General features: G+C 42.4%; 1 protein-coding gene across 9 annotated transcripts in view; it reads left to right on the top strand.

Moving 5' to 3' along the window:
- Nucleotides 1–16,377, top strand: part of LOC128759469 (calcium-activated potassium channel subunit alpha-1-like) — an 85,812-nt gene that overhangs the window by 60,814 nt on the left and 8,621 nt on the right. For 5 of the 9 annotated variants that reach the window (XM_053866443.1, XM_053866435.1, XM_053866438.1 and 2 more), the window contains 8 exons: nt 783–892; nt 992–1,060; nt 1,644–1,730; nt 2,097–2,173; nt 5,965–5,997; nt 9,606–9,696; nt 15,409–15,532; nt 15,767–15,991. In XM_053866443.1, the coding sequence (XP_053722418.1) occupies nt 783–892; nt 992–1,060; nt 1,644–1,730; nt 2,097–2,173; nt 5,965–5,997; nt 9,606–9,696; nt 15,409–15,532; nt 15,767–15,991 (816 nt within the window). Of the gene's footprint in view, nt 1–782; nt 893–991; nt 1,061–1,643; nt 1,731–2,096; nt 2,195–2,525; nt 2,534–3,466; nt 3,606–5,964; nt 5,998–9,605; nt 9,697–15,408; nt 15,533–15,766; nt 15,992–16,377 lie in introns of all 9 variants that reach the window. The other 4 variants (XM_053866440.1, XM_053866439.1, XM_053866437.1 and 1 more) reach the window with 2 other exon arrangements.

The following is a 16,377-nucleotide window of genomic DNA, read 5'->3' as shown; positions in this document are numbered from 1 at the left end:
AGGAGGGCTGGACATGTCACCACTTCTACATGGAACAAGTGATCAGGTTTTGAGTCTGATCTGTCTGGCTCATTCATGAAAGTTTTTAAGAGTTCCTCTTTCAGTCCTTTTACTTTGGGTCATGTGACCAACTCAGCTGAAAAATGAGCTCAGGTTGGAAAGCCTACCTTCATTGAACAACACGTAGAATTGCATGACTAAATTAACTTACCTTTCTTGTGTTTATAGAGACACAATGTGGTTTTTCTCATTTGGCCATTGTTGTTAGTGACAGGGTGTTAGGGATGCAGCTCCTCAGTGCCACAGCCACCTGCTGTCCGACTAAGCACATTGTAGGTTATATTTAATGCAAAGCGTAATAATGCCAACATCACAGCTTCGGAGGACATTATGTTGCTGTACTTGTGAGTGGCATAGTTTCCCGATGTTTAATAACAGAGTTGCTGGGACTTCCATCAGCAGCCACCGCCATAGTTATTGTCTCCACATGACAACGAGTTAATCTGTGCTTCAGTTCCTGTCAGATGTGTAACTAGCTAAAGATTTGGTGCATATCACCCTGCACTTTGCTTCCACTCAAGGATGCCTCTGTTCTGTTGGGGCAGTCCTCAAATGACGTGCTGCAAGACGTTCACAAGTGGCTTTGTATAAAGCTGTTGTGCAGAGCTTAGTTTTTTTCCTGCTGAAGAAACAAAACAAAACCTTTGTTAAGTATGTGTAATCTGCATTTGAGGGTCTGTGACTTGTGACCTTCCTTATTGATGCACGCTTCCTTCTGGCAGATTGAGGAGGACACGTGGCAGAAGTATTACCTTGAAGGCGTAGCCAACGAGATGTACACGGAATACCTGTCAAGTGCCTTCGTGGGCTTGTCCTTTCCTGTCATTTGCGAGTAAGAACACTCAAAAGCATCTTCAAGCTCGTGAGAGGAAACTGGAGTGACACATTTACACACAACAGAAGCTTCAGTTTGACTCGCTTGTTTGTCCAGACTGTGCTACGTGAAGCTGAAGCTGCTGCTGATCGCCATCGAGTACAAGTCTGATCAGCGAGAGAGCAGGTGAGTGGGATCACTTTTATGAGGCTGCTGTTTATTGATGTCAAGTGTTTGCTTGTGAAACTCTCTGGATGGTTTATAGCATCGCTTAACTACAGCAAGCCAATGATCATCTGCGTCTCATTTTCACGTTAATCTAGTCCACAACCGAAACAGAGTTTCATGAGGCGTGCTTATGAAGTATGTTGAAGCCTGTGAAAGTCTTACAGCTCCAGGTCAAACACAGCTGCTGACTTGTGTTTGCTCTGATGACTAAATGTTGTAACATGGTGGAAGCATGTAAGTTATGTTAGTATTGTAGGCGTAGTAGAGTCAGTTCATTCAATGTGAGGTTCACTGCAATAAAGTGGATTCATCATGTCTGAAACTCCTGCCACTGTTTTATTGACATCACTTTGAAGGAGTCACTGCTCTCTCTGACTGCTGGCTGATAGAAAACCGTCATGTGGCAAGAATAACAAAAATGACGGGAAAACCCTGAACGGTTTTAGTTTAACTGATTATTTTGGGATAACTAGAGTGAAATATTTGCTGAGAAAGTATTCATTGTTTGAGATCATTTCTGAGATTGAACTGTACTTGACAGCACGCTGATAAATCCTGGGAACCACATGAAGATGCAGGAGGGCACACTCGGCTTCTTCATTGCCAGCGATGCCAAAGAAGTGAAGAGGTATTAAATCATGTTCATTTGAAACCCATTTAATGTCTTTTCAATATGTTAGTTTTGAAACCACAAAGTATCTTGCAAGCTGAGTTCGTATTCGGAACATCGTTAGCTTGTGCAACAGACGGTGACGATTGCAGACTGAAGAGGACAAACATTGGATCTCGGCGAGAAAGTCAGGGTTAAGATCCAACTGTAATGTGGGGAGAAAAGCGGTTGAAAGTGTAGCTTCGCAGCAAGCAGATGCTAAATGGCAAACAACAGCTCTGTCTTCTTTACCAAGTACATTTCTCTGTCAAACACAAACGTTTCCCGTTTACTATTTTTCACTTTTGACCACAACATCGTGACACGGGACTTTTTCTTCTGCAGGGCATTGTTTTACTGTAAAGCCTGCCATGATGACATCACAGACCCCAAAAGAATCAAGAAATGCGGGTGCAAGAAATGTAAGCTCACCTTTTATTCTTGTTTTCCCTGCCTTCCTAAAGATAATGGATAATGGTGGGATGATTTGTGAGCTTTTGATTTCGTATATATAGAATAGACATTTGACTAGACACTTTTTGGAGAGCTAAAATGTCCCTCTGTAATTTATTTACTGCTGCTTGGAAACGTACACACAAATGCAAATACACCAAATAGTGATGTTTTGTGAGTAATGCAGATTTGTTTCTCCCATGAGAGTTGCCTGCTGTTCCTGAATGACTTATATCCGTTGCATGTTTTACTGTGGATGCTGTTGGGTCTTGTGTGAGTCGCATGTTCCACAGTGCACATGGTTACAAGGCTGGGGACAAGTTTTAAGAGTGGAATGTGTGCAGTAGTATAATGGTGAAGTCATGAAACAGGGTACCATGAATATAAAATATACCAATAATACATTATAAATAATAATAATAATAAAATAATATTTTTTAAATAAAATTCAAATGACGTTTGCAAGAGCAGAGTCCGTTGATGACTAGAGAAAGCATGAAATATGATATTTAATTTTGATACAGCGGGGACTAGATAGTAACTAGCGGTTTCATTTTGTTACATTATCTCAGAATAACTAATTTTTCACATCTAATTTTTCCATCCAATATTTATGTATAAATGGTGTCTATTAAAAATAAACTTCTGTAGTGTTATATTGCTTTCTATTGTATTCTTGTATTTTGTCTTGTTTATTATATCTTGAAGTAAGATGACTTTTTCTGAATTGATACTAAAAAAACAAATACATTTCTTTATTTGCCTTTTGTTTCCCTTTACCATAACTCTGTTGCATAGTATTATTATTGTTACAGTGTAACGACTAAACACGGTAAATTCATCATAAATCTAGTCTTAAATGTCAAAATGAGAAGTGTATCGCGGCTCGACTACTGCTGCTGTACTGGATGTTGGCCACCAGATGGCCATATAGGCCTTTGTTAAACAGCATTCCCTGGGTGTAACGTTGACCTCAGTACAAGCGATTCATTGACAGCCCCCTGTATTATGTGCTGAACAGTGGGAGGTGTGTGTGTTCCTGGTTCGCACGCATGCAACGATGACCTTTTGACCGTGCTGACTGTGTGTCTCCTGAACCTGTTGGTTTGCCGGTTAACTTCTATTTTTCATAGCAACCACATGAGCCCAAACCAAGCTATAATTCATGCTCCAGCTGCTTGTCTTGCATTAACCCTGTCCCTGCTGTCCCTGTCCGCGCGTCTCAACCCGAGCCCGCCGTCAAGACGCCCACCACCTAAAAGCGAATGAGTTGTTTTGATTGCGCCTGCCCTGAGTGGGCTTGCACTTGCATGCTGGCTAATGTGCGCTGTGACTCCCCTCAACGTGACATCCCACTCACTGCTGTCTCTGGTAATGACTGCTCAGCCACTATACGTGCCTGTTTGTCGTCGCCGTGACATGTGCTCCTCAGTGTCTGTAACATGAGGTGTCTGGCTGCTGCAGCGTGACCGACACTGACGTGATTCACGATTTACCGCGATTGTACTCGAGCTAAACTGTTCACCTGATCTATAGTCGACTCACACGTCCGTTCACATGTCAGCAAAGTGAAGAAGAAAATAATAGTGGTGAAGTGAAGACACGTTCATTCAATTGTATTTAACTCATGAGCTCCAGAGGAACACATACAATTGGAAACCGAAAATGGTGCTGTTGAGTACACCAGCGGGGATTTTCAGCGGTTAGCAGTGCATATTTAGGTTGCTGCACTTGTTACATTTCATTAGGCTCAAATGATGGTTGAGACAAAAAGGTCTAAATGTCTCGCTCATACACTGAAATGGTTGTGCCTCCAAATAAAAGCGCTGGATCGCAGGCGCACTGCAAGCAGTCACGCTGAGTTATATTTGCTTTATTTGCTCTTAATTCAAGTGTGATGCCCCTTCAAAGCCACAAGGCATGGAGAATCTCCTGATGTATTGCAGGCGGCACGCGGAATGTGTTTTCTGTGTTGATACAATTTGCTGGAGCACAAAGTCGACTGTCACAGAATCTTAGCAAACGTCTTGATCACAGACTTTTTGCCCGTGCAGTTGCACATCTTTGGGCGTTTCCACCCTTTGACATGTCTCGCAGGCTCAGGCGCCCTCGGTGTCGCCTTGCCAGCTCCGCCCGAGCCCAGCTCAGGAGAGCCTGTCGACATGGGTCTGCAAACACGCAGGACAAGCTCTTACATGGGCTGACATGGAAATTATGTTTGCATTTTCATTTTTGGAGTGCTACCGGTTGTCATGAAACCCAGCCTGACAGTTTCTAACCACCAGGCAGCCCAGTGCCCCCGCCCACCCCCCTCCTCCACGCTCACTGTGGGACAGATGCTCGCCTGTTAGTCCTGTGACTCTGCTCGCGCCCTCCAATTGCAGGCGACAGATGCCAGGACCAGCAAGGTCCCTGTTTGAACATTGCTGTCACTGTCCTGCCCGAAGCTCAATGCATGACCTTTATTGTAGGCAAGGGCTGAGAAGAAGGTACTAATGAGCATGTGCAGGACTCGGCATCCCAAAATGTGGAAAGGGAAATCAAGAATGTTTCACTTGGGAGCTGCTGGTGATGTTACAGCTTTTGTATTCGTGCAAGCCTCCTGCCTTATTCTGAAATATATGCAAAATATCTCTCTAAATCAACTGTGTTGTCAAAGATGAAATCAGCAAACAAAATGATAACAATCCCTTCTTTGTGCATATCAGTTGACTGGAGCAAAGGCTTGATACTGAAAATTGTTTGCAGTTTCGCAACCTCTCATTTTTGGATAAACATCCAGCTTTAAGATGATAGTGAGATGGCTCGCTCCAATCCTTTTTGGAATTCCCAAGGGCCCAAAGAGTGATAACACAAATATCTTATTCTATACAACTAGCAGAGTGGAAGGTGTTTCTCGCATACTCTCGTGTAGTTTATATAGAAAATGCTCACATTTGTCCAAACTACTCAAAGCGTTACCTCTTCTTCCTACTTCCCTATTAACCGACTGAATCAGGACATAGATACTGTAGGTGAGACTTAGGAAGGAACAAAGCAGCAGGAGGTTGATTGGTCACCTTTGTCGCACCTCTTCTTATACATTTGTGATATGTGTACCTACCTATTTGTTGTGTTTTAGGTTGCACCAGAGGTTTATATTCTAATGAACATGTAATACAGTTATTAGAAAAAAACTCACTTATTGACTAAAGCTTGTAATAATAATCTTGCAAATGCACTTTATATGATGGTCTCATCCATAACGCATTATAAATGCCTTCATAAGACATCGTGATGCATTTATAAGGCCTCATAGAAGTGATATGAAGGTCCATGATCAAGCCTTCTTGTGTCTTTATAACTCAATTAAGTCCATATTTTTTTAAAATCTTTTTTAAAACTTGTCATAAGTCCTCATAGATCATTATTAACATTCATAACATCTTCTGTAAAGCCTTATAAAAGCATTGTGAATGTACTAGTAATACATTATATAGAAGAGTTTATACTAAAGTAATACCGCATTCAGTCAACACCAATCAAATTACTGTTTAGTTTATCACAAGAATGATCACTGTTTGTCACTTCCTTCCCAATATACATTTTTTAATGGGAATAAAATGGCGTACTCACCCCATGTAGGATCCTAAAGCAAATATTGAGGCTACTCTGAAGGGAAAAAAATCAAATACTATTCATATTTCAGCTATGAAAGTGTCATATTTGTTTGTTTGTTTCAGCTTCTGTGTCTTGACCATTTGTGTATTTAATTTCTCAGCGAAAAACAGCTACAATGGATATATCAAGTCAAGTAAGTTGTGTCTTTTTTTTTCCTTTTCCCTTGACCTCTTGTTTCCTCTGGCTCTCTTTATCTCTCTGTCATCTTACATGTGACTCATGACTTCCATTGTGCCTTGTTTGTTTCCACCTGTTTATTTATTTCTATAGTTTTACATGGTTTTACCCAATTTCAACCAAAAACAGTACATTCACTTCTCATCTTGAAAAGGGAGGGCTTTTATTCATGATGTAAATTATATTTTGGTATATTGCTTTATTTTTTTCTTCTTCTTAAAATACAGCTGCATTTAATGAACATGGATGGAAGAGCGTCAGCTAGTACAGATGCAGGACCTTCAAGAAAGACCCTCAATAGTTTGTAAACCATTTTAATGAACCACAACGAAATGCAAATGCGATACATTTGGTGCATTGTTAAAAATGGTGGTAGATTCAAATATCGCACAGTTTAATATATTTTATTTGTGCTGGTTCCTCTCATCTTTTTGTGCTTTGGTCAAAGATCATAGTCCCATAATACAATAATAATTGGACGTAAGCGACCCGTGTCTACCAGGATTGGTGGCGGATCCATCGGATCACTTTGGCCAGCACACAAGTGTGCTGTGTGTTTGACATGAAGCAGATGAAGTGTGGAGGTCCAGTGCTGCCAAGATAATCGAGTAGACAGCTGACAGTTGGAATAATCATCTCTGCTCTCCTGCTGGATGAGATACATTTATTTGTGTACTTCATCGCTTCTTTTCCAACAAACATTTTCCTCTCTGTGCTAAGGTAGAACTGTGCTGCAGCCGCTGCCTGCTAATGCACATTGTCACCTCCTTGTTCCTGTGGCATAACAATTGCCAGAGACACCTGAAAGCATGTTTACTAATTCATGGTGATAATAAATATCAAAGTAAATGTCAAATCCAACATTTCACATGTGGCTCTGCCAAACAGTTAAGTGGTGTTTAATAAAAATGAGATGATTTAATTATTCAGTTATTAGCGTTTATGTGCCAGGAAGCATTACGCCCTAAAATAGGCGGTATTGTTTTAATTATGATAAGAGTCACAATATGTTTTATTCACACATGCTCAGTGCAGTTCTTTTGTGAAGTCGCTTTGAATCAAGTCTTGATGAAAAATTAAAAGGCACATTACCTAAATCACTCCATACCATAGCTGCTGTACGTCTTCCCGCCGGGAGCTATTGAGGCCTGTGGATTATTCAGAGGGTGGAATTAGCGGTTTGAGTTGAATAACAGTGTTTTAAATCTACACACACTGATAGAAGCTATTCCACCTACATACATCTGTCACATCTGTTTCAATAAAAGTAAGTGAAACTGAAGATTTGCTTCATTCAAACTCAAAAATAGCTGGTTCAAATTAATCATCAACCGTATCACATACAAGATAAAAAAAAATGGAGCCATGATGATTGCTGTTAGAAATATTGATGGTAGAAATGTTCTAAGCAAAAGGCATACAGTGAAATTCAAATTTTAAAAGGTGAAGGATTTCTTCCATGTCTGTGTGTAACTGTCAACATGATAGAGTGCTGAAAAGAACCTTGTTCCTGAGCAAAATGTTTTAACCATACTGCTGGTGAAGTTGTTAAATGATCTCTTCCATTAAAGTATCCGTATCACTAGTCGACTTACAACTTAATTCTCATTATGTTATTTTTTTTTGTGGCCCTGTGAATGGGTGCTCAGACATTTTGCAACTGCTGGAGTGTGAGAGAGCTGCCTCCAAAAGGTTGTGAATTCTGTCTGGAAAACTCACAATAAGGCCTGTAGAAAGGATGCCACATCTGAACAGCATCTGTGAGTGGATGGAGCGTATCGACAAGTTGCTCAATATAAAGCGGTGGAACATACTGTAAGTCCATGATCTGAGTACCAGCTCACAACAACCAATCGTATTTAGAGCTGAAAACTTTAAGATTTCGTTGACCGTTCACTTGCACATCTGTGAAGATGGAGCACCAAACAATTCACTTCCCTTGCCGGCAACAGTAAATGGTTCAAGACTCATGTCACAGTGTCACTCAGCCACTATCTGACTCATGTCACTGACGTTACAACATTTGGGTCAAAACAGAGGTTCATTAAATCATTATATCATTCAATGTTTGTATGTATAAAGTAGTAAAAAGGATTGTGTTGGCACTAGAAGGTAGCTGTCAAGCGACATATTTGTCCTTCAGAATTGCAATTGCATTTAATTTACACCACACCACCTCTATTACAGGTCTATTAATTTAATTTAATGTGATTGAAAATCATTCATTCTGTAGGAATGAATAATGGTGAAGTACAAGTTCTAAAGTGCTGTTAAAAAGTTGTCGTGCTTCCTTCAGTATATGTTGCTGGAAACAAGTGACAATGAAAGGCAGGAATGTGTGTTTCTTCAAAGTGTGTAAGGTGTAGAGGTTCTGACCCAGCTTCCTGCCTGCCTGGCCTTTTCTCCATCCAAAGAGCTCTTATTCTGAGTCGTCTCCATTTAGCAGTGAGCAACAGCTCTCGCCACCACTGTGAGTCAGCAAGGTCCATGTCACCTGGTGAGGTGTGCAGGGCGCCCCGTGCTGGAGCCACCACACTGACCGTCCAGCTGGTCAACAACCGCAAAGGGAGTCTGCTCCCTCCTGCTGAGCCTCCTGCTGCTAGCTGCAGCCTCATGGTCCCCAGAGAGCTCATGCAGGTGGGAGGACAGCCCGGGATGTCCGAGGAATCCAGCCATCTACTCCGAGCTGGCAGCCTGCCAATGAAGTACAGATACCACCCCAGTCACTCCAGCAATGGCGGTCACGTACACTGTAAGGGCGACCCTGTCCTGGCGCAGGCGTGCTTGGCGCTCAACACCACTACTGATGCATGTGCTTGCCAGGCTGGCGTGGTTGCATGTGTAGTATTCCTTACTAATGACCTGGTGTGTGCAGCTGTCAGCTGTGAAGCATTAAATATTAAAGAGGCCCAGCGAGATGTAAAGGGCCAATATGCCGCTTCCCCTGGAATCTCCCTGTTCTCCCTCTGCCATGGTGTCGCTCCGAGACATGCTAGCAGCATTGAGAACAACTTCAGAGGAGCGTGATCTTGTGGCGGCCGTGTTTCGAAACAGAACCACTGAGCCCAGCAGCTTGATTCATTTAAAGCCAGGTGTGTTATTGCAAAAAACTGCAAAAAAAAACATGTAAAATCACATAGATAGCAGCATTTTTAATGTTTAGTTTAACGTACTGAAAATGTCCCTGCCCCATGAATACGATGTCGTAGAGGCGCCAGGGAGGACTAGACATCACTCTGGCTGGAGCACAAACATAACTGGACTGGATCCACTTTAGAATTTGATTTCATCACACCTGATGTTGCTGAATTACATGAGAATGTGAGCTGCTGATGCAGAAATGCTACTCTCTGAGCGCGAATGCAGCATAACCAAGTGTTTAAGTAAAAAAAAAAAAAGGTTAATGTGATGTATGATGATGGCATGTTACTTATACCAATAAAAGGTAATTGGCAATTTGACTTGCAGCTATTACATCACTCAACTCTGTGTTCTAATGTGAGTGGATTCAGGATGTTTCTCTAATGTCATGACTGTAGTAATAGTGTGCTTCCTGTGTTGCAGTTGAAGAAGAACAGACTGCGTCATCACCGAAGAAAAAGCAACGAAACGGTGGCATGAGAAACTCCCCGAACTCCTCACCAAAAATACTCAGGTATGGCATCACTTCTTGTGAATGAAAATGTACCAGTGTAGGTACCAAATGTTTCTGCCCGCACAAGTGTCCGGGATGCTCCCGCGACGAATTGTGACGTTGTAATGAAGCTTCACATGAAGGATTCTTAGGCACTTTCTATCAATGAACAGGCTTTTCGCCCTTTCGCCGAGACGTATGGAGGTCTAGACACAAGACAGGACCAAGACGGTGTATATCAAGAGTCTGATCCACAAATGATGGGTTAACCAATCGGGTGTCAGCTGAAACAAAGTGCACCAGTCTGAAAAACAACACTCTTCAGACACCTGACTGGCGTGTGGGTACTCTCCTGATTTATTAGGAATAAAAATATACACCCGCTGTGGACCTTTTGTGGGTCAGTTTGAGACATCCGATAAATATGAAGGAAAACAACACAATTATGGAAGTTTTCTCTGTCGGCCTTGAAATGATCCTCAATTATTTATTCATATGAAACAGTTTAGGGTTTTATCATGTCCTCAGTAGGGGGTCTTGTTTCGTCTGAAGTTGACGCTCTTCTTTTGCACATCGCTCTGGAAGAAGTGAGCGGGAGGAGCTGGCTGTCACGGGGGTTGAAGTGACACCCAGAGACTGTGGCTCTTAAACAGGCCTGGCACTAATGACAATAGCAGACAGTCACAGAAGAGGTTCCGCAGCACAGATAGCCCAAGGCTATTCAGCTTTTGTCGGATCCCTGTGCGCTGGGCTCAGCACGTAAGACCACAGATAATATGGAGCATCACAATGGAGAGCGAAGTCAAATGCTACCTTGCTTTTATCTTGTCCTGTGAAATTACCCTGCCGCTTATTGATTTTGACTGGAGATAACACGGTGACTCATAACGGGAGCCATTACTGGGACGATAATAGTAATAGTCAGCGTTGTTAAGTTCTGACTGCGTCAGGCCACTGGTAGACTCCAGTAGGCTGATGTACGTTCGCTGGAAAATTCTGTGGATATAAGTGAATTGAAGTGTCAAGTTCAATAAACAAGACATTTCATCAACAATTCCACTTGATCTGGTCCAGCGGTATCGATGAGTCGACCTCGTGGCGTGTTGTGCATATCGCCATCTTTTGATCAGTGGCCAATGTTCTTCAGGTGAATGTTTGAATGGGTTCAAAGCTCCAGGTCCACTCGCTCCGGGTGATTTTGCACTCTTGGGCTCCCAATCTGAGGACTTCTAACACAATAGCCGTGAGCTACATATCAAGCCTGCAGAGGCGATCTGTCTGTGCGCCAAGATAACACGTCCTACGCAGGTGGATGCTTTCTTGTGTACTTGGGGGTCTGGCCACCACAGAGGGATTGACTGCAGGTAGCCTTAGGGATAACAAGCGGGGAGAGGAACATCTGGGTGTGTACTGTATCAAATGTGTTTTTACAGGGCCCGTGGCCTCCAGGCCTTTGTAAATAAGTAATGAACAACAGATTGGCTCGGGATGTTGAAGAGCAAGAGCCTTTGTCAGGTTGGATGGGATTATGTATTCCAAATAACATCCACACTACTGGATTTACCTTTTAGTGAGCCAGCGAGGAGCATTTCTGCAGCTCCCTCTTTCGTAGTCTCGTGATCCGTTGTGGAAGCCACTGTCAATCCAAAAAACTTTTCCTTTTCCTTGTTGAAAGTCAACGCTGACGACACGATGCCAAAATGAAGTGTGAAGTGAAATGAAGTGTCTGTGTTATTTTAACCAGTAATTCAACTGTTATAAATACAGTAGCTTGTTATATATTTTTTTAATTCAATAGTTATAAAATAGTTTTTAATCATGTGAAGTAAATCTCTCTCCAATCTGCAGCTGGCCTCACCTGGTCCGTCTCTTCATTTGTCCAACCAGATGCCACATGACTGGAACCACATGCATTTTGATCCCTGCTAAGCTATTTTGCTTGCATTCTCAAGCGCTGTGTGCCGTGCAGCGAACTGCACCGTGCTGTGGGCAGCGCTCTTGGTGCCTTCCTTACATAGGTGTCTCTCTGGTTTGTGGAACAAAAATACACTTGATTCTGGATTCTTCTGTTGTGTACAAAACGTATTTCAGCCATTTTTTCTCGTGACCCAGAGTTCAGTTTAGGCAGGGCAGCCAACCTAAGAGAATTCTAACAGGTGAGACCTCATGTCCAACAGTGCATGCTGAACGTGTGCATGTTTATTGGTAGAGAAGAAGGTGAGTTATTTCAGTACTTTGGGGATTCAAACGTCATCTTGAAAATACAGTGAAACAACTGAGTAAAATGTTACCAAAATGAACTTCTTTATTTTATGTTGTCACTCTAATGGCTGACAGTCCAGCAAATTGATGCAGCTCTTTTCCAAGTAACTCACTGTGGCGATAGCAGCTTCACTGGAATTAAAATGATTGTGAAACACACCTTGATGAGGTGCAGTTGGTTGCAGGATGTCACAACGTGTTCAGTCATGTGGGGATGCTCCATGACACACGTCATGTCTGCCATCAAGTCGCAGACGGACTCCGCGGTGAGGGTGAGTGACAGGCTGTTGTGGCTGACAGTGAGCGATAGCTTTGCTGGCAGAGCTCTGGCTCACCAGTCATCTCCACAAGGACAAACTGAAGTGACAGCCTCTCCACTGAGTGACTGCTGAAACATTTGACTTCTGATGAAATATTAAGCTGAGGTGTAAAACCACTAACGGCTCCCACTCTATTTGTCTATCCATCTTTCAGGCAGCAAACAAAACCTCAGATCAGGGGAGGAGTTGAGAAACAGCAGCTCGATATTATTGATGTCCCTTTTCTCAAGAACTAAACCGGATCTAGTTTTTAGCTAGCTTTGTCAGTTCCTGTTGGAAGTTCAATAGATAGTAGGAATCACAGTCACATTTGCATTTGGAGCACATGTAGTCAGTGTAAGTTCTTTGATGCACTTGATACCATAGACTGAACCATACATGTACTTGATACTTGCCGATCATTCCATCTCATGTTTTGCATTCAAGAGATGAGAATGTAGATGTATATCATTACAATTCATTTATCATTATCATTCTTGTACTGACAAGAATGCATCACAGTCCTTATCCACTTTAATCCTCCTTCCAAATCATTGTCATTTGTTTGGTTGAACCAGAGTGCATCTAAGGCTGACTAGTTGTTATGTTGTATGTGGAAATCCATTATTCATGTCCAAGTTGTTTCAACAGATACTGTAGTGGTGGGAAGTACGAGTCACACTCACAGTAGTTTAAGACACAACAACAATTTTCCTCCGGTAAAACTGACACTTCTCCTGTTGAATTGTTGCAATCCTTTCAGTATTTTCACCTTCTTAATATGCTGTGCAATGGATGTGCTCACTCACCTCAGTGTTGCTTTGACAGAAGGACGAGAGTGAAGCAACATTATATTCTACCGCTGTTGCTCTTGAAAGGACTTCCAGGTCTCGCCTCGGGGGTATGCAAGCCCAAAGGCAAGCCTTTTTGGCTGGAGTCTTGTGCAGCCTGAGGGATGGTAGTCGCAGCTGATGCTTTCATGCATTCTTAAGATGTTACTTAAGGCTGCATTTTTCCAAAGTGCTCGCATGGATTATGAAGAGATGCTCTTCTTTGGGGAGGAGGCCTGAAGTATTTAAGAGCTTTTGAGCGGAGACAGAAGGCTGCTGTCTTTGTTTCAGACAGTGACGTCTTCACGTCAAGTACAACTCTGTCAGATACGGTTTACGGAGCGACGCTGAAGTTCTGCAGGTGTGCAATGCCACACCGTATTGACCATCCACCTTTTGTTCTTGTGAGGGTTGAACCTCTGTAATGGGTAAAAGTTGAAACTGAAGAGACACATTGAACAAACATCAGGGTTGTCTGTTTTCATTTAGCGATGACTAGATGTGACTCAAACTATCAAAGTCTCTGAAGTATGATGGTCTTTCTGCCCCATACTGATCACAACCTTTGCCTTTTGTCTTCCCTAAGCGCTCTGTCTTCCTCTACTTCTGCTTTAGGATTTCCCATTTGCTAGACCATCTTGAGCATCCTCCTTAGTCACACCTGCTGTCCTCCTTCACCATGTCCATGAACCTCAATGTTGTCATCTTCTTCATCTATTAACTGGTGTGAACATTTCTGATATGATTCATCCAACTGTCACTCTGGACCACGCCTCCAAACAGTCTGGTCTGGTCTCTACCTGGGCTGTCCCTTGTTTCTGCTCTCGTCCTTCCTGGTCACTTTTTACTGATTCATCGATTGGAATTCAGGTTTAGTGCCAGGAATTACATTGAGTCTGTCCAGATATTTGTCTGTGTGCATCTTTCATACAAACATTCACATTACTTGAGTCGTGGATGTTAGTATTGATACGTGCCACAGGCCGATACGTACTTAAAACCATGTGTGTTTCATGCACATATCAGTGAAAGTGGAACAAGGCAGGAAGCACAGGTATCCATGTTGGGAGCACTTTTGCGGTCAGTGGTGGGCGGGTGGAATGAGGCTCCCAGCAGCTCTCAGTCAAATTAGTGAACGTCGTCCTGATGCTCCGTTTTAAACATTGATGGCCTCAGTTTTTCTACCGCAAATGTGATTGGGCAAATTGCTGAAATATTTAAAGTCTGGCCTGTTAAAGCTTTTACCACGCACCACGCTACGTCAAAAGCTATATGCAGTGAGAGGGCGTAATTGCATCTCCGTGCTCATGCCAGTCAACGCCGCATGCTGCCGCCATGTCTTTCCGCTCGGCTGCCGCTGCTGATGTCACACCGCTTGATGACATGGCAGTCTGCTTGGCATTTCTGCAGATGGCCTCTGACAGCAGCGAGCGGAGACGGGAGAGGGAAGGTAACTTTTGGGGGCGGTCTGTGGAGCCATTTGGATTTTCACATCCACACTGATGAAGTGATTCAATATACCCGAATAATAGTGCCGTAGATTAGCAGTTGGCACCTAAGGGGCTTTTAATCCAGCCACCTTTTATAGGGCTCATTTGTACGTCGTTCACCAAGAAATTGACTCAATTTTCTTACAAATATATTGTTGCAGTGCTATGCTTTTATTTTGTATTCTAAAGGTTGCAAAATATGCATGTAAATTCTGTCACTACTGTATTTCAGTACTACGTTCAGATGCCCAAGTCAAGACTGTCACATCACACGTTTCTATTATTTCTATTAAACTTGAGACAAATATTGCAGAGATTTTTCATTGTGTGCATGTTCTCCTGGGCTTCAAATTGAATTTCATTATTCCTACTCTTGTTCAGGTTATTCACCGCCATCCTCAAAAAGCCAGATTACTGATAAAAATAATATTAATAATAATTTTAAATGTATTGTATTTAATGTAATTGTAACACTTCCAATGATGATTATTATGATTATGATGATTATCATTAAGTCATACAGTTAAGTGTTGCGCTCATTGTTTGGTGGTACTTAATAATATCACTCATTTTGTTCTATTAATCTAAATAAAGTAGTTTAAAACTTAAATCCCATTTCCTTTTTTCTGTCATCCAAATACCAGGCTTCAAATTCCAAAATAGATTGATGCTGGTGTGCGATCAGGTGGCTCTCACTAGTCCCACTATGTGAACAAGCTTGTGAACAAGCGACTGTGTTCTTGCTAACATGGTCACTGGCCTGCGACTGATTCCTCATCTGCAGTGTTGGATATATATATGTTTTGTTGAATTTGTCCCTGCATTCATGCTCAGCTCCTCTACTTTGTTTAGGCATGACCCGCTGCTCGTACCAGGGAGCGAGCAGATTGAAAGTATGGATGAAAACGTAAAGAAGTATGACTCCACCGGGATGTTCCACTGGTGCCCGTCCAAGGACATCGAGAAGGTCGTCCTGGTGAGTCTGCGCTTGTCATTTGTCTGCCACGCCTCTCGTCTCCATGGTGACAGATGTGTAGTGTCACAGTGCGCCATCACAAGTTGACAGGGCACTTAAACACTTAGTAATGAGGTGTTCGACAAGTCATTTGCCATACGAGGGTCTGCACTTCCTGTTTCGCACACTCCATCATCGGCGGCGTCTTTTACTGAGAGAGCACTAAAACCATCAATCTTTATTCACTCCTTCCAGACTCGCAGCGAGGCAGCCATGACAGTTCTGAGCGGACACGTGGTTGTCTGCATATTTGGTGACGTCAAGTCTGCCTTGATTGGACTTCGCAACTTCGTCATGCCCTTGAGAGCCAGCAACTTCCACTACCACGAGCTGAAGCACATTGTCTTTGTCGGATCACTTGAGTATATAAAGCGCGAGTGGGAGACCCTTCACAATTTCCCAAAAGTCTCCATTCTGCCGGTAAGTGTGGAGACATGACTGATTTGCCCTCAAATATTTATCAGCTGCGTGAATAATGTAGGTTTGGTTGGTGCCCACCAGCAGCACCATAGAGCTCTGATTGTGTTGTCCAGTGCTTTGCTGAAAAAGTTTGCATTCATTGCCATTATTGTAGACTGAAAACTGGGTTGTTACACAGTTGAATGAGCATATAAGTCATTTCATTTTTTTTTTTGTTTTAATATGAATTGTAGACTTGGACATACATAGACAAAATGTACTCTTCAATGCAAGACTAGTGTTCATTCATAGTTATACGTATAAACATGTCTTTCTTTAGATAAGGAATCTTACTTTTGATATATGCTGAATATAATCTCAATGCATTTGGTTTCACTTAAGGGAGA

Source organism: Synchiropus splendidus, chromosome 5 (assembly GCF_027744825.2).
Source record: "Synchiropus splendidus isolate RoL2022-P1 chromosome 5, RoL_Sspl_1.0, whole genome shotgun sequence".
In the NCBI taxonomy this organism is placed as follows: Eukaryota; Metazoa; Chordata; class Actinopteri; order Syngnathiformes; family Callionymidae; genus Synchiropus; species Synchiropus splendidus.
The sequence above is the reverse complement of the archived record's forward strand: the minus strand, read 5'-3'. Positions and strand labels throughout refer to the sequence as shown.